This window comes from Panicum virgatum, chromosome 9N (genome assembly GCF_016808335.1).
Source record: "Panicum virgatum strain AP13 chromosome 9N, P.virgatum_v5, whole genome shotgun sequence".
Lineage (NCBI taxonomy): Eukaryota > Viridiplantae > Streptophyta > Magnoliopsida > Poales > Poaceae > Panicum > Panicum virgatum.
The window spans coordinates 80843595-80864092 of record NC_053153.1 but is presented as its reverse complement, the minus strand read 5'-3'; the positions used below and the strand labels follow the sequence as shown (position 1 = coordinate 80864092).

The following is a 20498-nucleotide window of genomic DNA, read 5'->3' as shown; positions in this document are numbered from 1 at the left end:
ACAGCGAGCAGAGTGATTATTCAGCAAATTCTAAGTTTTCTATCTTGGTGCTGTACGGATTTTATTGACTGGAAGCTGCAACAGGCCGGGTTTCTGCTATAGAATCACTACTTAATTTATTTAGTAGATGTTATCTTGCGCGTCAACCTCCTGTTCACTTTGCTACACACGCAAAGACACTCGGCTAGTATGAACAAATCTCAATTTTTTTTTAAAAAAAAGACCTACACGCTGAGATTATCAGATTTGATTTTTTAGCAGATGCTCTAAAAATCCTCTCTCTCTCTCTCAAGAAGAAGAAAACAGAACTCTACAATAAGGGGCCGTTTAGTTCCCAAAAATTTCCACCCAAAAATTTTCACCTCCCCTTTAAACACATGTATGAAGCACTAAATGTAATTAAATAACAAAACTAATTATACAGTTTGGATGTACACGACGAGACAAATCTTTTGAGCCTAATTAGTGCATGATTAGCCATACGTGCTACAGTAACCCACATGTGCTAATGATGCAGTCAAACGCCTCAAAAGATTCATCTCGCGGTTTCTAAGTGAGTTCTGAAATTAGTTTTTTAATTAGTGTCCGAAAATCCCTCCCGACATCTGGTCAAACAGTCGATTTGACATCCAAAAATTTTCCTTTTTGGAACTAAACGGGCTCTAAGCGGTAAGCCGCCTTTTCAGCCGAGCGGAACACACGGGTGACCAGTACCGGACGCACAAAGGAATTTGGAATGACCCAACGCAACCAGCCAGTCTCCGGCTAGCTCTCCGTCGGTCCACTCCACTCCACGCCAGCACGCGCTGTTTCCCATCGCCGTGTCCCAGTCCCACCATCCAAGTCCACCTTCCCCGTGCCCGACTCCACACACCACTTAGCTCGGTCGTCCTCGCCGCACTTGCTTATCCCTTCGTCCCCGCAGCCGGCACGCCTCCACTACCAGGCCCAGGCCCCCACCTCCATGGCGGTCCTCGCCATCCTCCTCCTCCTCGTCACCTTCCTCCCGTACAGCGCCCTCGCCGCCTTCTCCCCGGCCTTCACCTTCTTCCTCGCCTGCGGCGCAGACTCGAGCGTCTCCTTCCCGCGGGACAGCCCTGCCCGCACCTTCACCAAGGACGACCCGTTCTTGACCTCCTCGCGCGCCCAGGCGCTGAAGAACGCCAACGCCAACAGCGCCGCCTCTCCGCTCTATGCCGCCGCGCGCGCCTCAATCTCGGCCTTCTCCTACAACCTCCACATCACCGACGACTCCGCCGGGCAGGCCGCGTTCGTCGTCCTCCGCCTCCACTTCGTCCCTTTCGCCGCCTCGCAATCCGGCGTGAGCATCGAGTCCGCGAGCTTCGCGGTCTCCGTTCGGGACGCGTACACCGTACTGTCCTCCTTCTCGCCGCCGAGCGCCGGCGTCGTCAAGGAGTTCTTCATCCCGGCAGCCGGCTCCGGCGACTTCCGCATCACGTTCACGCCGGACGCCGGCTCGGCCGCGTTCGTCAACGCCGTCGAGGTGTTCCCGGCTCCATCGGAGCTGCTGTGGAACAGCTCGGTGACGCAGGTGGGCGCCGCGGCGCACGCCGACATGGCCCAGTGGCAGCAGCAGGCGCTGGAGACGGTGTACCGCCTCAACGTGGGCGGCCCCATGGTGACCAAGGAGAACGGCACGCTCTGGCGGACGTGGCTCCCCGACGACCCCTTCCTCTTCGGCCCCGCGGGGATCTCGATGGTGAACACGACCAACACCCCAATCGTGTACGACGACGCCGCCTACACCCGCGAGGTGGCGCCGGACATCATCTACAAGACGCAGCGCGCGACGAATGCGTCGGCGGGGAGGTTATCGCTGCAGCCGCCGCTTTTCAACGTCACCTGGGCCTTCCCGGCGGAACCGGGGTCCAGCTACCTCGTCCGTCTCCACTTCTGCGACTACGAGCTGGCGAGCAGCGTCGTCGGAGAAGGCATCATGTTCAACGTCTTCATCGGGCCAGACATGGGTACCCCAGACCTGATGCCGACGAAAACCATTGCGACGCAAGCGAACCGTGCCTTCTACCTAGACTACGCGGCCGCGGCGCCGATTGCCGGCGGGAACCTCACCGTCAGCATCGGCAAGTCGGTCAAGAGCAGCGCCGATGAAGGTGGCTTTCTGAATGGGGTAGAGATCATGCAGCTGCGACCTTCGGACTCGAGCTTCAAGACGACGGGGTCGCGTGCCAGCAGCAACAAGAGGACGGTCTTGATCATCACCCTCTCGGGCGTGCTGGGCGCCTCCGTCCTCGCGTGCGCCGCGCTGTACTGGATGGCGCTGCTGCGGAGAAGACGCCATGCGCCGCGGCCGGCGCCGGAGGTGGAGAAGGAGGCCAGCACCCTGCCTTGGTCGCCGTACACGCAGGACAGCTCCTCCGGGTGGCCCGTCGAGCCGTCGAGCCGGTCTGGTACGACCGGCGCGATGCAGCAGAGGGTGGGCGCGCAGCAGCTCCACATCCCGCTGGAGGAGCTCAAGGCGGCCACGGACAACTTCCACGAGCGCAACCTGATCGGCGTCGGCGGGTTCGGCAACGTGTACCGCGGCGCGCTCCGCGACGGCACCCGCGTGGCGGTGAAGCGCGCGACGCGCGCGTCCAAGCAGGGGCTCCCTGAGTTCCAGACGGAGATCGTGGTGCTGTCCCGCATCCGGCACCGGCACCTGGTGTCCCTGATCGGCTACTGCAACGAGCAGGCGGAGATGATCCTGGTGTACGAGTACATGGAGATGGGCACGCTGCGGAGCCACCTGTACGGGGGGCCCGAGCCCGACTCCTCCGGCGAGGCGGCGCCGCCGCCGCTGTCGTGGAAGCAGCGGCTGGAGATCTGTATCGGCGCGGCGAGGGGCCTGCACTACCTGCACACGGGCTACTCGGAGAACATCATCCACCGCGACGTCAAGTCCACCAACATCCTCCTCGGCGACGGCTTCATCGCCAAGGTGGCCGACTTCGGGCTGTCCCGCGTGGGGCCGTCGCTCGGGGAGACGCACGTGAGCACGGCGGTGAAGGGCAGCTTCGGGTACCTGGACCCGGAGTACTTCAAGACGCAGCAGCTGACGGACCGCTCCGACGTCTACTCCTTCGGGGTGGTGCTGCTCGAGGTGCTGTGCGCGCGGCCGGTGATCGACCAGCAGGCGCCGGACCGCGACCAGATCAACCTGGCGGAGTGGGCCGTGGCGTGCCAGCGGCAGGGGCAGCTGGGCAAGGTCGCCGACCCGCGGATCCTCGGCCAGGTGAACGACAACTCGCTGCGCAAGTTCGCGGAGACGGCGGTGAGGTGCCTGGTGGACTACGGGCAGGAGCGGCCGTCCATGGGCGACGTGCTCTGGAACCTCGAGTACTGCCTGCAGCTGCAGGAGACGCACGTGCGCCGGGACGCGTTCGAGGACAGCGGCGCCGTCGGGGCGCAGTTCCCCGACGACGTCGTGGTGCCGCGGTGGGTGCCGTCGTCGACCAGCTTCCTCACGACCGGCGACACCGACGAGACGGCCATCAGCGTCACCGACGTGGGCGCCGCCAACAGCAAGGTGTTCTCCCAGCTGAGCAGCGGCGACGGGCGATGATGACTGCTGATGAGCCTGTGCCGTTTCTGTGCGAACCGAGTCACGTTCAGACTTGAGATAGGACAGCAGCCAATGCAAGAAGGAAATTCAGAAGCTAAGGGTGTGTTTAGTTGGTGAAAGAGTTTGGATTTGGCTACTGTAGCACATTTTATTGTTATTTGATAATTAATATTCAATCATAAATTAATTAGCATCATTAGATTCATCTCGTAGGAATCAGTTAGACTATGTAATTAGTTATTTTTTCAACTGCATTTAATGCTCCATGCATGTGTCCGAAAATTCGATGTGACGGATACTGCGCAAATTTTTTTGGAACTAAACGCCCCCTAAGCTGCTGCAGATTCACTAATCCGTACAAAATCTGCTCGTTGCAATTACAATTTGTAATGCATGCGGCCAAAACAAATTGACTAGTGATTGATTGATTGAGCGAGCTGTTTAAATATATATAACTAGGCGTATAGCCCGCTCATTTGCGCGGCTAGTATTGAAAATTTAAAAACTTGCATATATCCTTATTTAAATATTATACTATTTTTTTTTTACCATACATCACCCTGTTTATTATCATAAATTATGTCTTATTGTTGGTTACAATAATTCAAATGTGATCTACCAATAATAACAATTTGATTTGTTGAGCTTTAACTTTAATAATATTATGCATATAATTATTCTTATTTTTGTTTTATTTTGATTGATTGTTGTTAGCTTTAGTTTCTATTATTAATAGTATATGTTTGTAACTGATACATAGCAAAAAGGTATTTTATATTTAATTTTTCATAATGGCATTGGTGGGTGATTTTTAATTAGACATATGGGTATTTTAGGCTATTTTTATCATAATGGCAGTGGTGGGTAATTTTTATTTTTTTTTATTTTTCTTCGATTAACATGAGAATTTCTAGGTCTTGAGAGCGAACGTTGAGGTTTTATTTGTTGGCTAAATAATAAGATAATAGATACTCCTGTACGACTGTTCGCATGGGAACAAAACTTTGTGGCCATTTTCTTCTCCTCAGGTCTCAAGTGGTAGGGCAAAGCAACGAGCCAAAGAAGTGGTAGGGCAAAGCAACGAGCCAAAGGACATGTCCTTCAGTGCTTGTCAACGTCAGCCTGATGCTCGCCGGATTTGGGTCACTAGCTAAAGGTAAAGGGGAACACACACACACACAGCTGGCTAGGACCAATAAACAATCTCTCAACCGGATTAATGGTGCCGTGGCGACCGGGGAAAGGGAGGGGAAATAAGAACACGGTTCAGGGTTGGGAGAAAAGAAACTTCGTGTGATCATGACAGGCACGATCAACTAATCAGAGCACTATCGGCTCAAAAAAAAAAACTAATCAGAGCACTAGTATCTTCAGACTTCAGAATCTAAGCTCGTTATGCTCTTGGTTAATAATATCCGACGACATGGGGGCATAGTCGACAAGTGACGTATATCGAACAAAGCTGGGACGTTTCCCGGTTCTTGTTTTGAGCTCACGAAACACAAAAGCATGTTACATGGTAACATACTAACGTACATATAACAAGCAGATGATTCTACATCCGTTCTAGACCACGTATATTGAAGTTGAAGAACAAAGTGAGTATGAAATTATTTCTCAAGTAACTCGAGTAACCTAAGTTTATGATCTACGTACATGCCAGTGCCAAGAGTAACAAAGAAAAACGGTGAACACCAAAAAGCAATGCGAGCAGTGTTTCTTATAAAAAAGAAGAAGAAGAAAAGCAATGTGAGCAAATATAGGCTTGCCCACCTGTTTTTTTCGTCTAAAAAAAAAGAAAAGCGAGATCAAGTACAAAGATGGAAATGAGCTGTTTGGGCTGCCGTGTACAAACATAGAGCTTCCCATCTGGCCCATCACAAACCTGGACACCCGCGCTTCTTTCATTTTTATATTTTAAAAAACAAAATTTCAAAAATATATGTTGAATAGGGAAATTTTCAAAAATGGGTGACTGTTGGGCGACAGGGTGCCTGTCGCCCATCCAGTGGGCGACAGGACCTAAATGTAAAAAAAAATTACATTTAGGTCCTGGCGCCCAGGGCGCATTAAATAGTGAACTTGTAAAATCGATATAAAATCGTAGAAAAATCAGAAAAATACAAACTCAACTGTTCTGGATTCTATAAAATAATATCTACAACTTTTGTTACATAAATGTTTTCATTTGATCAATGTATCTAAATCAAGAAAAATAGTTCTTGTACCTAGAAAAATTTGAAATAATTCATTTGGTCTAGTCGTGCTTATCTAAAATTTACCAAACTTTTTTATAGCTCTTAGGAAATAAAATAATAGTACTGTAAAAGTTATGTCTTCTAATACTCAGTATAGCAGCATGGATAAATAACCCATTTAAACTAGACATATTGCAAGATCTAATTTAAAAACTTATTCTAGAAATGTTTTTTGGGCATACCAATTTTGTACAAGTCTATGCTCACCATATGCAACACCGTGGCCAAAGATGACATGCATCCAAAGGATGCATCTTGAGATTTAAATAAAAGTGCATTAAATTGGTATTTAAAATAGAGCAAGATACATTGATCAAATGAAAAACTTTATGTAACAAAAGTTGTAGATCTTGTTTCATAGAATCCAGAACAGTTGAGTTTGTGTTTTTTTATTTTTCTACGATTTTATATAAATTTTACAAGTTCAGAGTTTAATGCACCCTGGGCGCCAGGACCTAAATGTACTTTTTTTTTACATTTAGGTCATGTCGCCTACTGGATGTGCGACAGGCACCCATTAGGAGGGCGACAGACATCCATTTTTAAAAATTTCCCTATTCAGCATATATTTTTGAAATTTTGTTTTTTTTAATATAAAAATGAAAAAAATCCTGGACACCCATGAGAAAACCATAGGCCCAACAAGAAAAGCGGCCTGACCGACGACGCGTCGAGCCGTTGAAGACCCACCAAAAACCACCGCCACCCGAGAGTGAGTCGTCTCTCCCAGTCCAGCCCCACGCGCTCGCGCCGAATTGATTCCTATACTCCGTCCGGCCTGTCGATCTCCAGCTGTCCTCCAATTAATCAAACACCATTTCCCCCCTCCCACAACTCGACAAATCGCCACCCAAATCCACCACCTCCCTCCCCGTCCCCCTCCGCCATGGCTTCCCCACCAACCCCTCGCCGCCTCGCCGTCCTCCTCCTCGGCGTCCTCTGCTCCGCCGCCGCCGTCGCCGCCGCGCGGTACGCCCCGGTGGACAACCACCTCCTCGCGTGCGGCGCGGAGGCCCCGGCCGTCCTCCCCGACGGCCGCCGCTTCGTCCCGGACTCCGGCTGCGCCTCCACCCGCCTCCGCTCACCCGCCCCGACCCTCTCCTCCGCCGCGCCCCCAGGCTCCCCGCCGCCGCCTTCCCCTCTCCACGCCTCCGCGCGGGTCTTCTCCTGCCGCGCGTCCTACGACCTCGCCGTCCGCCGCCGCGGGCACCACATCCTGCGCCTCCACTTCTACCCCTTCGCCCCCGCCCTCTCCGCCTCCCGCTTCCACGTGGGCGCCGGGGGTTTGCTCCTCCTCCACAACTTCACCGCCTCGTCCCCCGTCGTGAAGGAGTTCATCCTCCCCGTGGATTCCGACATCATCGTCCTCACCTTCGTCCCTGACTCGGCCTCCACCGCCTTCATCAACGCCATCGAGCTCGTTTCTGCGCCCGAGGAGATCGTAGGCGACATTGGCACCCTCGTCACATCCGCCGGCGCCGCTCAGATCGACGGGCTTTCGTCTCAGGTGTTTGAGACTCTCTACAGGATCACTGTCGCCGGTCGTAAGGTCACGCCGTTCAATGACACGCTGTGGCGGACATGGGTTAATGATGCGGACTTCCTCGTTGGCACGGACTCGACCAACTACAAGGTATGGTCGTTCAGTGGCCGGATCGCTTATCCCAGGGGTAGCAGGCAGATGACCCGGGAGGTGGCTCCTGACAATGTCTACAGCTCTGCGAGATCAGTGAAGCCAGGGGCCAATGTGACTTGGGGTTTCCCTGTGCCTGCTGGCAGCCGGTACCTCGTGCGGATGCACTTCTGTGACATTGTTAGCAAGGCGTTGTATGAGCTCTACTTCAATATCTACGTCAATGGCAATCTTGCAGTCAAGAATTTCGATCTCTCTAGCACCACCGGATTCTTGGCTTATCCTTATTACATTGACTTTATTGTTGACGTGGAGGGTGAGGGGATGCTGAAATTGGCCATCGGTGGCTTGAAGCAGAGCCGATCTGATGAAGTAAGCGGTATCCTTAATGCGCTGGAGATTATGAGGATGAACAAGACGAGTGGCGGTATGGATGGAAACTTCCCAATTGCGCTAGACGTGGAGTATGGGGTGAGTAAGGGGATCGGGGAATTCGCCCTCTCCCTGCTGTGTGGTTTCATCTTTGCTGGGTTATTTGTGACTTTGGTCATGCTGGTGCTGAGGTTGAGGACCGAGCTGAGGAACAATGGTACAGCTTGGTCTTGGAAACCAATGGACTCCGGTGAAGGGAAATTGGCTAAAGCATATCAGCTTGTGCCCAGTAAGGCAGACTATTGAATGATATGAGCTTAGCATCTTTGAGGAGCGGCAAACTACAGCTGTTGTATGTATCTAATCTCGTAATATTTCTATTCGGTTGTAAGTATTGTAGTTGTAGTTTTACTTCTTTTTACTACTTTCATGCTTGAACTTTGGGCTGTCTGAGCTCTGCCAATGGAGGACATGCTCACTATATTGTAAAAGTATTTTACCGCAGATCAGTCTGTATTGCTACTACTTCACTTATCCAGCTCATTTTCTGAAATACACTTGAATGAATGCTTGTGATATCCATAGCAAATTTGCTGTCGTGGATTCACGATGGTGTAGTCTAATACTATACTTGTGCTCTTAGGAGAATTACTCAGAGATATAATTAGTTTCTGGCTTTCAGTGAGGACATGGGTCAATAAAAATAAGCCAAATAACTGCAAAAGCAAAAGCCACCATACCATTATAGCATAATTTAGTTGTTACCGTTTTCTGCTTCTATGGGTTGTGAATCACTTTACTCTGAGGCCCTTAAGAATATTCTCTTTTGATTAGTTTGGTACTCCACGGATCATGATCGACTCTAACAAACCCTGAATTCTGGATGCATTTGTACAATCTTCTCATGCAAAATTCATCTGATGAGTTGTAAATCTGGCTGCTTCATGGATTTGATCCTGCCAGCTTACTATATGTATTGTAGGTGCGTCATTCGTCATGCTACTCTCTTGGTTTGCAACTAGTTTTGAACACACGATTGAAGATCATCAACATGATGTGACATAATCACATAACTGTATGGAAGATACTTGATATGATTGTAGGACATATGCATTGTGGGGTATAGGGAAGGAAATATTTAGGCAGCCTTATCATTGCTTTTTTTCTGAGTTTAACATTTACATTGCATGCAGTTTTCTTTGAAGTTCTGGAATGCTTTCCAATATGCCCCTGAAGATTTAATTCTTTTTTGGGTTGGTGATGTAATGTCTATATGGCTGACCAATAAGAACCTTAATCGTTTCAGCGTCCATTGATATAATAAAACCGTGTTAGTAGAGCTTTCTGTTCCTATTACCCACGTGAATCAGTTGGTTATTAGTTTTCCGTTAGAAATATGTTTGTGGTTCTGTGCTGCTCAATTGTTTTGTTTTGTTTTGTTTTGGCTCTTATATCATTTCTTTATCGTTAAACTAGACAGCGTGTATATTATTTGCATTTTTGAAATTCTAGAAAATCAAAACTCTCATTAACCCATAGTTATAGTCTTACAGAGTTCTTAATCATTTAGTTTCATCTTCTATACTGATTCTCTTGATTATGAATTTGTATTATTGTCTTGTTCACACAGTTGTTAACATATTTACTAAATAAAAAAAAGGACGGGAAGTTGCAGACTGCACCCCCGCTTTGATTTAAGAAGATGCGAGACTTGAACCCGGGCTGGCTGCCTGAGAGCACGCTCTGCTAGCCGCTAGCCTGCGAGAGTGCTCAATAAAAAAATCATATATCTGATTAATTGGAGCATTCTCTTGTTGATTTTTGTTGTTCTTCCCTCCATTTGATAGGTAATTACATCTTTGAATATATATGCTGGATACTATGTGTTGCTTGTTTTTGCCTGTTGCCCTCATCCCTCATACCTAATCCATATAGTAGCAAGCCCAAATACAAATCGAATCAGCTGAAGCAAACATGACTGGGCCTATCCCATTGTCATGATTGTGTGATAGTGGTGTACATGTTGCAGTTTTAATGTTGTAAGGAACCTAACCTTCTTTGGGGAAGAGATTTTTTATGGCATATGCTACCAGAACATTGTTGAGAATATATTGTCTGTGTCGCATCTGAGCTGAGCTCATGTAACATGTTTATTCGGAGAATCGGAGGGTTCTACAGACCAAGGTTAAACCTAAGTGGGATATTAGTTTCCTGCATGAACATGAAATCTGTCTCTGTATGGTTACCAATATACCCAGCCTGAAATTTATTCTAATTTGAATTCTGATCATACCTTTCTAGAAAAGGCAAAGGCTTTTGGAAGAGTTATTTTATTCTCATCCATCGTGCAAGAGGATATTAAATGTTAGGATTGCGGTTTTGCTTAGACATGCAAGTTTTGATAGTTTAATTGCTATCCTGTTGATTTTACAAGCAACTAGGTCAGCCAGCATATGACCCATGTTCAAAGGAACACTAATAGCATGGTACACTTGCATGATCCTTAGGAGTGTGTAGTTGTACCAGTTAACAACCAGTAGTTGACAAAGCACGCTGATTACTAACGTCAACCAAACATCTAATTATTTTAACTAGAAATCCATAAACGGTCAAGACCTTTCAGTTACCTTCTGGTAACCTGTTAGAGACACTATTGTTTTTTGTTCTGGTTTTGACTTTGACAGTCTGGTTTTATACATAGACATTATTTGGTGAAAGTTAAGTTGACCTGATTTTTATTTCCTGCTCAACTCTCGTGATTTTTCTAGCACACTATGATGTTTCGATTTGCAACTATGTGTCAAAACAATGCAATTTCTACTTTACATGTCAAGAACCATACTAAAATACTCCTTTTCCTTCCTAGTTAAATAAGTAATACTTTTTTTTTGAAAAAAGTTAAATAAGTAATACTTAGTATCTTAATTGGAGATGACATGTCTGTAATGAATAATGATTTAGCCTTTATATAAAAAGGGATGCCAGCATCAGTTCATTGTATGTGCATTCTTGGGGCCATATATACTTGTTGATATTATGATGCAAAGTGCTTTGAGTAAAGAGATGGGAATATCACAACTCCTAGAAAGCTATAACCTTGTGGGGGCAACCTGTACCCCAGTGTTCCACAAAAGGATTACCGGAACGAGCGACTTTCAAAGGTATGGTCGGCTCTTACCTCTTTACTTATGGGCAGCTGCTCCCTAATGTTGATATCAAGTGCTGGGAACAAGATCTGTGGTAAAATCCAGTGTAGGGCAGTAAGCACATTTCTTGGCCACCTGGCTCCACTCTTTTACCACTTGTGCTCCCACAATACTTGCACAGCTGTTCCCCCTTTTTTTAGTCTTATATTTTTTTGATATGTAATGACTATCTATGTTCTGAGCCTCTCAATTTTTCCAGTGTTCATGTTCTTATATAAAAGGTTCTATTATGTTGGAGCACAAAATGGCATCATTGTTGAATCGTGGTACACTTTAGCCTTGTTAGATGCTTTTTGCAAGAGAAAGTGCTCCAGAAAATTTCAGAGGAAATCTCTTTGTTCCGAAAAATAGGAGGAGAATACACTTTCATTTAACCTTTTTCTATTTGTGATCACTATGCCCCGACCATTTGTAAAAAGAGAAAATGTGTCACCCAAAAGGTTCTGAACGGTTCTTTTTCACTTGCGCGCCACAGCTGTTCTTTTCCAAGTGGCTGTGGCCCATAGAATTGTTATCCTTCCTTTGTAACTGCTGAGCTGCCAATTCCCTGATCAGGCAGAATAAAATCAACATGGCAATTTGCTTTCCCAAGCATGAAAAGTCAGGCGTGTACGTCAATAGCTTCAAGAGGTAACGTACATGACCGAACTACAGCAGCATGTATACTTTTATGCCTTTTTGACATTTTGAATGCCTTTCGTCTGCTTTATTTTTCTCTTTCTCCTCCCGTCTGCTGATGTCTTTGTGGACATTATTATTGTGTATACTCTTTATATCCTGACCTCATAATTGGATGGCAGCAGGCCTCCAACCCTCATTCCCAGCTGCATCCTCTGCACCGCCTCCCATAGCCCCATATGCAGCTAAATTGCTGCTTGACCTCGCTCGAGCGCATGATAACTGATGGTGCTATCTAGAATATATGAGCCTGTCGCTGGCAGCAGAACCCAAGCCGAGACAGAAGCGCACGAGTGGAACCTGAGCCTCAAACAGAGAGCTCGTGTGTCTGGGTGTCGTGGCCGTGAGATGGTTACGCAGACAGTCTCCCTTGTTCAAGGGTCTCAAAACCTTTTTTTGCCTGGACCATGCCCACGCGATGCGTGATCTTGATCCTTGAACCGTATTCTATTACCCTTCCCCATCATTTCTTAATCCCAAGGCTGGTTCCCTCCCTCTTCGCCTGACACACGTCCCCTGCTTGATGCCGCATGCCCGGCCCCAATCCGAGATTGGACAAGGCGACGAGAGAACATTGTTCATCATGGGTAGATGCCCAAAACTTTGCCAGCAGCTTGTGCGCATCTGCAACGTGAGGAGAGGACCCCGCGCTCCTGTTCACGCGTCGCAGGCAAAGCAAAGCTGCTCGTGTGGTGTTGGCGTTGGGTGGATCGGACATCATAGGACGCGTTGAGCCATCGATCGTGCCGTAGCAACTAGCGCGCAGCAGGGGACACGACGTTCGTCGGGGCTGGGCTGCGGAGGTGCCCGTGCCGCGGCAACGTTGTCGAGCGTTTTTGTCAGGATTATCTCAACAACCGGACTGAACCCTCTGGCGCCTCATGAATTTCTTTTTGGGTTTCCTCTTTGTTGGATCTTCTTCTCTTGGCAACATAAGTTTGTTCTTGACAACTCCGGGCGCCCCTTAATTTAGGGTGCCGGATTGGATTAGATGTTGCGATGTTTGTCGTTTCGCCTAATCTGCTACGAAATGACTTGCCAGCGTTGGCCTTGTACGTCTGATGCCTGCGTGCAGGATTTGCCATGACGAATGCAGATAGCTGAGCCTTCTCAATTTTTATTTTTCTATCGTTCTTTACTTCTTTCTTCCTTTTTCCATTTGTGCCCGTGTAAACCGCATGCAGCTTAATAGGAGTATGATCCAATGACATGGATGGGGATAATCCTATTCCTGAATATAAATACACCATGTTCTTTGTACTCCCTCCGTACTCATATTAATCGTCGTTGTGGGCTCTAGGCCCGTTTTCACAAAAATTGTCGTCCCACGCCAAAGGGATAGCAGATGGACGCGATTGCCCCTGGCTCGCCGCCTGTTCCGCTGCCCTCTCGCCAACGACTCAGAATTGCAATAACTCTGTCGCCTCGTTTCTCGTTTCCTCGCCGCCCGCGTCTCGTTTCTCTCGTTTCCTCGCCGCCCGCCTCCCTTCAACTCCCGCAGCACGCTCGCCTCCCTTGCAGCATGCAAAATTAAGCACCCACCCAAACAGCGCCATGCCGTCATACAAAATCAAGCACCAGCAAAAATTTATGAGGCCACCAGGTATCGAACCCGGAGCAATCCGGAGCAGCAGGCTCACGCCTCTCCACAATAACTATTAGAGACAGGATTCATTCTTATATGGAGTGCACCCACAGCGGCATTTAATAAGGGAAGACATGGAAAAAAAATTCTAATTAATGACTCCTTGGTAACCACAATCATGTCCTAAACGTCAAATAATATGAGTATGGAGGGAGTATGCTCGTATTTGTCGAAAATTCGTCCGTGCACAGCGACCTGAACATCAAAACCCGATACGTTTCTCACGGGAACGAGACTTTGAATGCATGTTGCTATGACAGCGATAAGCTAAAACGGGATAAAATAAAAATCATGCCGAAAGGCGCCAGCGGGGCAACATGGACATTGCGCCCAGCCCACAGGGACGGCGAGGCGCCTATATCTATCTGTGCTTGCCGAGAAGCCGTGCCTGCCCTGTGCCCCCTCCTCAGCGCGCGCCCACTGCTCACCACATCACCCCCGACGGCCGTGCTCCGGCATCTCGCCGCCCGGCGCTCGCTCATGGAGGTCGCCTCGCTGCAGCACCTCGGCGACAGCTTTTCCTGCGGGTGGCTCAAGCGCGGCGCGCCGGCGCCGTCGTTCGAGAGCCTCGTTGGCGCCGACCTCGGCAATTCCTTCGGCAGCTCCAGGTCCTTCATCGACATGGACCCCGCCGAGCTCTTCTCCATGCGGTGGACCACGAAGACCACGGCGACGGAGAGCGACTTCGAGTTCGGCTTGCCCGGCGGCGGCGGCGGCGGCGGGAGCAGTGACCCGCCGTCCCCGGTGCTGATCAGCGCCAGCCAGGTCATCCGCAACGGCCGCCTCCTCCCCAGCGAGCCCGCGGTCGCTGACCTTCCCAACAGCGCGCCGCGGTCGCCGTCGCCCTCGTCGCCGCTGTACCGCTCGGCCCAGAGCACGCCGGCCTCCAGCGGGCGGAGCGGCGTCGCCGGCAGCAAGAACGCCGCCGCCAGGCCGCCCCCGCTCTTCGCCGCCGGGAGGCGCGGGCGGGCGTCGTCGTCGTCGTGGAAGATACTGGTGCAGTACCTCCGGTTCCTCATGCCGCTGCACCGGAAGGTCAGGGCGCTGCGGCGGTTCTCGGCGCCGAGGCCCAGGGTCGCGCCGGCGAGCCCCGCGCGCGCGTCCACGTCCCCGTCGAGCATGGAGTGGTGCCACGGCAATGCCGACACGGCCGTCCGCGACGCCATCCTCTACTGCAAGAAGTCCAGCGTACGTCCTAGACTCCACGGATGGAAGTGGAACCAAATCCGCACACACTAATAATCTGACACTGCACAATTTCTGCACAAAGTTTCAGGGACAAGATGCATAGCCCTGCACCGCAGGATCGGAACACATGGCATCCATGAACTTGATGTGAATCCACGAGTGTCTCTCTGCTGCGTTGTGTCATCTCAGCTCGAGTTCTTTGTTTGTATCCCCCGACATGAACATGATGTTTTGGCACCTATACCCAGACAGTATTACATTCAGGGATGTATTTAACCGTGGTGTGAATGACTGGATCGTGTGTACAGCATAATCAATAGACGACGGTCTCTCGACCCCTTTCACGTCTCCATTCTTAGTTTTTTTTTATGGTCTTTGATCGGCTCTTGGTTCGTCCATGTGAGTTGGAACTTTTTGTTGCCTCGTACTGGTGGGGGCCACTGATTAATTTGGAGAAGGAATAACACAGATTATACATACGGTGATTGAAAGCAGCATCTCATTTGCTGGCTCAAATTATGCATACGCTTTTTTTTGGGGGGGGGGGGGGGGGGGCTAATCGCTCGCATCCTGTTCCCGTAACCTAACACGCGGAAGCATTATTACGGAGTATTATTGTACCAGCATCATATCTCCCGACAAAGAAATCATCAGTTTTAATACACTGTTGACCTGGCATTCGTTTAGCACGTTGTGTTTGGCACCGGTGATCAGTCCGGAAGCAAAATGAACTAGTACTCTGTTTTAAATCGTATAAGTCGTTCCAAATTTCTTGGAAAGTCAAAATATTTGACCAAAGTTATATATAAAAAAGATTACAAAGATTTATATCATCAAATAAATATAAGATAAAAGTATATTTATTGAAGAATCTAATGATACTCATTTAGTATCACAAATGTTAGTACTTTATTATTTAAACTTTATAAAATTTGAAATGTTTTGACTCTCCAAGAAAATTGGAATAACTTGCTCGCATGGACGCACACTATATATATGAACCGACCAAACCGTTAATTTATCAGTCCAATGAAAAAAAAAGTCCGGTTTACACCTTTAAATTATCGTAAAAGTCTGATTTTCAACCTTAAACTACAAAACTAAATAAAATAGACCATCAAACTATCAAAACCAGACAAATTTGACCCTTTGGGTGGTTTCGAAGGTGTTTTTTCATTTATATAAATTCAAATTCAAATTTAAACTAAAAATTCATAAGTAATTCATTTTAAATAAAAAAATACGAAATGGGTATCAAAATTTTCCTAAAAATATGACATGTCTATTGGCACTGTACTTGTCGGTTATTCAAATCTATTTTTTTATGTTCATATTATTTGGTTGCTTGTAATTATGTCTATTATTTTTTAATAAATAAGATTCACATAGATTATATTTTTAGAAAATTTTGATATTAGTTTCATATTTTTATATTTTAAAATTAATTAGTTTTGATTTTTAGATCTAATTAGAAATTTTAAATTTTCTTAAAAAATACAAAACCACCCTAAAGGTCAAATTTGTCTGGTTTCGATAGTTGGATGGCCTATCTTATCCGGTTTTGTAGTTTAAGCTTGAAAATCAGACTTTTTGGATAGTTTAAGAGTGTAAACCGGATTTTTCCCGAAACAAAATGAGCTTGCCGTACCAGATATCGGTGCACAATATATATCGTGTTAATTGACGGCCCAACAAAAAAAAAGTGTGGAACAGAGACCGGTATGTGTACGTATCTGCATGGGTCCGTTTGAACATGAGATTCAACAACACGTACATATCTGGACAGTAAAATAGTGCTAAAATGTACGCCTGCTAGTGGGATTGAATTCGTCCTAAATTCGCCCCTACCCATATTTCAAGAGGCATAACTACCACCCGCCCCGACCCACCTCGTCCGCCTAATGCCCCAATCCGAAGTCACAACGGAAGATGATATGCGACTTACGCACCGATCTACTACCATAGTGCCCCAATCTGTCTGTGTCGTCAACCCAACCCGCCCCAATCTGTTTCATAATGTCACCCGTTTCCACTCATCCAATAGTACACGTATTAAAACCCACAAAAAAACCCGTCAAGCCCCGCCCCATTAGCAGAGTACTAAAATGCGTCTCGATCGTCCGTCCTAATATTAGTATATATAAGTTGAGCTCAAATTTGACCAGGACACACAGATATGTAAAACACTTGATCAAATCCTCGACAGACTTGGTTGCCAAATCAATTGAGCTTCCGTGCGCAAAACAAACTTTACATACAGCAGGCGTTGAGGAGGTCTTCAAATTCGCCTAGGGGCGCCATTGGGATGGGCGATTGGCTTGCCTGCTGCCGGTACCGGTGTTGGGGTTGGGGGTTGCTCATTTTCCCACCAACCGGGCAGAGAAAAATAGAAGCGATCAATACAATCATTTACGTCTTGTCCCTGTCGGATTACACGAGGATGTCTCAAAGGGGGTAGAGAAGGAGAGCTAGAGACTAGAATCTACGCACGGGCGTCAGATCAGCACGCAGCATGAACAGAGCACGAAAGCAACGGCACGGACGCCATCTCCATCACCATCATATCACCTCCTCGATTCTACATACTATATACCCTGTCAAATGAAATGACGCACAAATCAGCCTGCAAATAGTGCGGAGTGGTGCGCTCCTAATGCCCCGTCATTGCCAAACACATACCAAGGGTCGGACCGCCCCGTTTGCACACCTGCTCCGCATGACCCGTGGATAGCCAGGGGTACGATCGAACCTCCCATGCCACGCTAGCCGTTGCAATGATGCACTGCTGCCTCGATAATACGTTGCCCATTTGCTGTCTAGATACAAGCGCAGCGATGGCATGCAATTGAAGCATGCGAGGTCCAACCCTAGGATCACCAGGGGTAGTGAAAGTGATCGGGTGTTCTAGTCTAAAAAGAGGAGTGAGTGAATTAGTCACTATTAAAATCTTAACTTATGACTCCAACTAGTTTGCACAAAAAATTAAACTAAAACAAGCTAACTAGATGTGCAAGTACGGTTCACCTTAGTGTGTAACCCTCATCCCAAATTTTTTTTGCAACCTATAGTCAATCCTATCAAGTTACTATACTAAGAAGGTAAAGGTACACAAGTTGCAATATGAAATGCGGAACCTTAAAGAGAGGGATGAGAGGAAGCGAACTCTCGATACGAGAATTTATCCCGTGGTTCGGATTGCTACAAAGGCGCCCCTACGTTCACGTTGTTGAAGCACTCATGAAGAGTATCGCTTCCCGGCAATCAAGTCTCTTCCGTGAATACAATCACGGTCACATTGATCCCGATCTTCACTAAGAGAGATTGCCCACGAAGGAGGAGTCTCCGTCCCCACACAATGTCGTTGACGCCGCTCCACACCAAGCCGGAGGGTCGTTGACTTGACGGCAAGCCACCAATTGCTCCAAGGGGCCGTTGCACCGTAATACAAGTGTGGTTCACTCTAGAACCAGCCACAAAGATCTCAACCTTGCTTGTTCACTCACTCAAGAGCTAATCTAGCACTCACACTTTACCTAAGAATATGATCAATGAGCTCTTGTATGGCTTGGAGGTGTTCTTGGGTGTGTATGAGATGTCTTGGGACTCCAGCAAACTAAAAATAGCCGGGGTGATGCGTATATATAGCCCACCAACTCAAGAGAGTCGTTACTAACCGTTGGTCAGTTTTCTGCGTAGGCATCGGAACTTCCGGTGCATAGGGCATCGGTTCTTCCGGTCACTCTGCGCTTTGAAGTAGCCGTTGGCCTCTCTGACACTGCTGCAGCAACTTTAGGGATCATCGATTGATCCGATGCTTAGGCGTCGGTTCTTCCGGTGACACTTGATCCGCAGATAGCCATTGCTCTTGCTGATGTCATTGCACCGATGCCTTGCTTCGACGCACCACCGGTTCAACCGGTGCTGAAGGCTTGGCTGCTGCACGCTTGACAACGTCTCTGGAACATAGTACGTTGAATGCACCGACGCTTCTCTTGACACCGTCGGTTCAACATGTGCTTCATTCTTTCTTCACTTGATCTCCAGAGGCGCTCAGTCTTGCACCAAAGCCAGGCCGTCGGATGTTCCGACAACCATCGGATGCACCGATGCTATAGGCATCGGTTCTTTCGGTGCTACTGATTTCAGTAGAACTCGTCCAATTCAGCGTTTCTTTGAGTTCTTTCTTCGTGTTTTGCTTTGCATGGCCTTTGTACATCATCTCTGGGATCTAGAAGTGTTCACTCAACAAAACCATTAGTCTCATTGATTGCGTTGTCATACGATCACCAAAATCACTCGAAATGGCATGAATGGTACCATGTTCGTTACAATCCCCCTTTTTGGTGATTGATGACAACACAATCAAAGTAAGCATAAAATTTGCAAGAATTGACAAATTTAACCACTTACACTCGCTTGGACGTTTACCACCATCCAATGATGGTTTGGCCTCCCCCTGACGTCATGATTTCCCCATTTGTTCCTCCCTCTATTTGCTACTCATTTCTCATATGTTGACTTGATTCACTTAGACATTTCTCCCCCTTTGGAATATGCTTCTCCTCCTTGAGAAAATACCTTGCTTTGATCCACATTTCTCCCCCTTTGGAATCAAATCACCTAAAAGGTCTTGCACCTAAAAGGTCTTGCAAAACAATATAGCTCAAGAGAAGATTAGTAGCCTAGGGAGTTTGTTCCATGACTCATGATCCAATTATATGATATCAATGAAGATACCAATTGAAAATTCACTATTGTGGATCACAAAATCACGAAACTAGCATGACATGAGCTAAGCTTTCCACAAGTATGCGCACAAAATGATAATGTGAAAATCAAGTGCACAACTAGATGTTATAACTAGAAAAATTATATCATATCATGCACGGAGGTAGCTCTAGAAAGGATAAGAAAATGATAATTACACCAATTGAATGAGTTTAGAACCTTACATACCTCCGGGGGTACCTTTGTTTACCTTGCATGTACCAAATTGAAAGTGACTTGCAACCAATTGAAAGTCTTTAAGAGATGAGCACTTGGTACACCAAGGTTAAGCAAATGTATGAGCACATTCCTTATGAACTTAGATATGAGGATTTAAGTTCAATAGAGCATGGCTCAATATGCATGAAGCACAATTTATCTAATCACTCTTATAAAGTTGTTTTTTCACATTAAGCGTGAATAACATTCTCTTAGAGTGTTAACTCCACCGTAAAACTACAAAAGATAAACTTGCAAACATATTAGTCTCAAAATCACAAACCATATAGTGAACTCCCCCTAAATGTGTGCATTTATTGTTTGAATCACCAAGCAAATGTATGCACATTGATTTTGACACAATTGAGAAGTTTACCCTATAACTTGTGTTCATGGTACACATATGAAATACATACCTCATGAGATCCATGTACCATAAAGAATAACCTTGTGTAGCTTTCTACACACTTATCAAACCATGTAGGTCGTTCATGAGTTAGAGTCATGACACAAACAACCCTCCATATATAACACTAGGAGATGCAAGATATGCAAATATCCTCGCAAGAATAATGGAGCTACATGATGCTTGAATTGAAATCTAGCTACCATTACCTTATGGGGGATTTGGGCAACAAATGTCCAAGTTGTGAGCTTAGCTTGTTTTGGCTTGAACCTTCACTTCAACTTGTAAGCTAGGCCTCCAAATTCCCCGTAGCCGTTCTTGGCTTTAAGTTTCCTTTGGAATCCACACCATTTGAGGCCCCTTCATGTTGGTGATGATATCCTTGGGCACCCAAATGGAGTGGTTCCAACTCCTTTCCTTCTTCCCAACCTTGTGAGCAACCACCTTGCCATTTGTTTTCTTTTTGATCACATAGGAGGTGCTATTGCTTTTGTTCCTCCGGTTGGACTTGGTGTAGATGAGAGAACTCTTGATTGTGGGCTT

General features: G+C 47.2%; 3 protein-coding genes across 4 annotated transcripts; all 3 read left to right on the top strand.

The window, feature by feature from the left end:
- Positions 1–730: 730 nt before the first annotated feature.
- On the top strand, positions 731–3788 carry LOC120687854 (probable receptor-like protein kinase At5g24010). The gene has a single exon (XM_039969927.1). The coding sequence runs from the start codon at positions 965–967 to the stop codon at positions 3581–3583; it is 2619 nt and encodes an 872-aa protein (XP_039825861.1). The 5' UTR covers positions 731–964; the 3' UTR covers positions 3584–3788.
- Positions 3789–6603: 2815 nt separating this feature from the next.
- LOC120687855 (probable receptor-like protein kinase At5g24010) lies at positions 6604–8428 on the top strand. Its single transcript, XM_039969928.1, has one exon. The coding sequence runs from the start codon at positions 6728–6730 to the stop codon at positions 8150–8152; it is 1425 nt and encodes a 474-aa protein (XP_039825862.1). The 5' UTR covers positions 6604–6727; the 3' UTR covers positions 8153–8428.
- A 5321-nt stretch (positions 8429–13749) lies between these two features.
- Positions 13750–14915, top strand: LOC120693405. Of its 2 annotated transcripts, none has more exons than XM_039976830.1 (2): positions 13750–14563; positions 14646–14915. In XM_039976830.1, exons 1-2 carry the CDS (start codon positions 13856–13858, stop codon positions 14664–14666), a joined length of 729 nt encoding a protein of 242 aa, XP_039832764.1. In that variant the 5' UTR covers positions 13750–13855; the 3' UTR covers positions 14667–14915. The 2 variants fall into 2 exon arrangements, with proteins under 2 accessions (XP_039832764.1, XP_039832765.1); XM_039976831.1 differs by having other exon boundaries at positions 13751–14563; positions 14652–14915.
- Positions 14916–20498: the final 5583 nt, after the last annotated feature.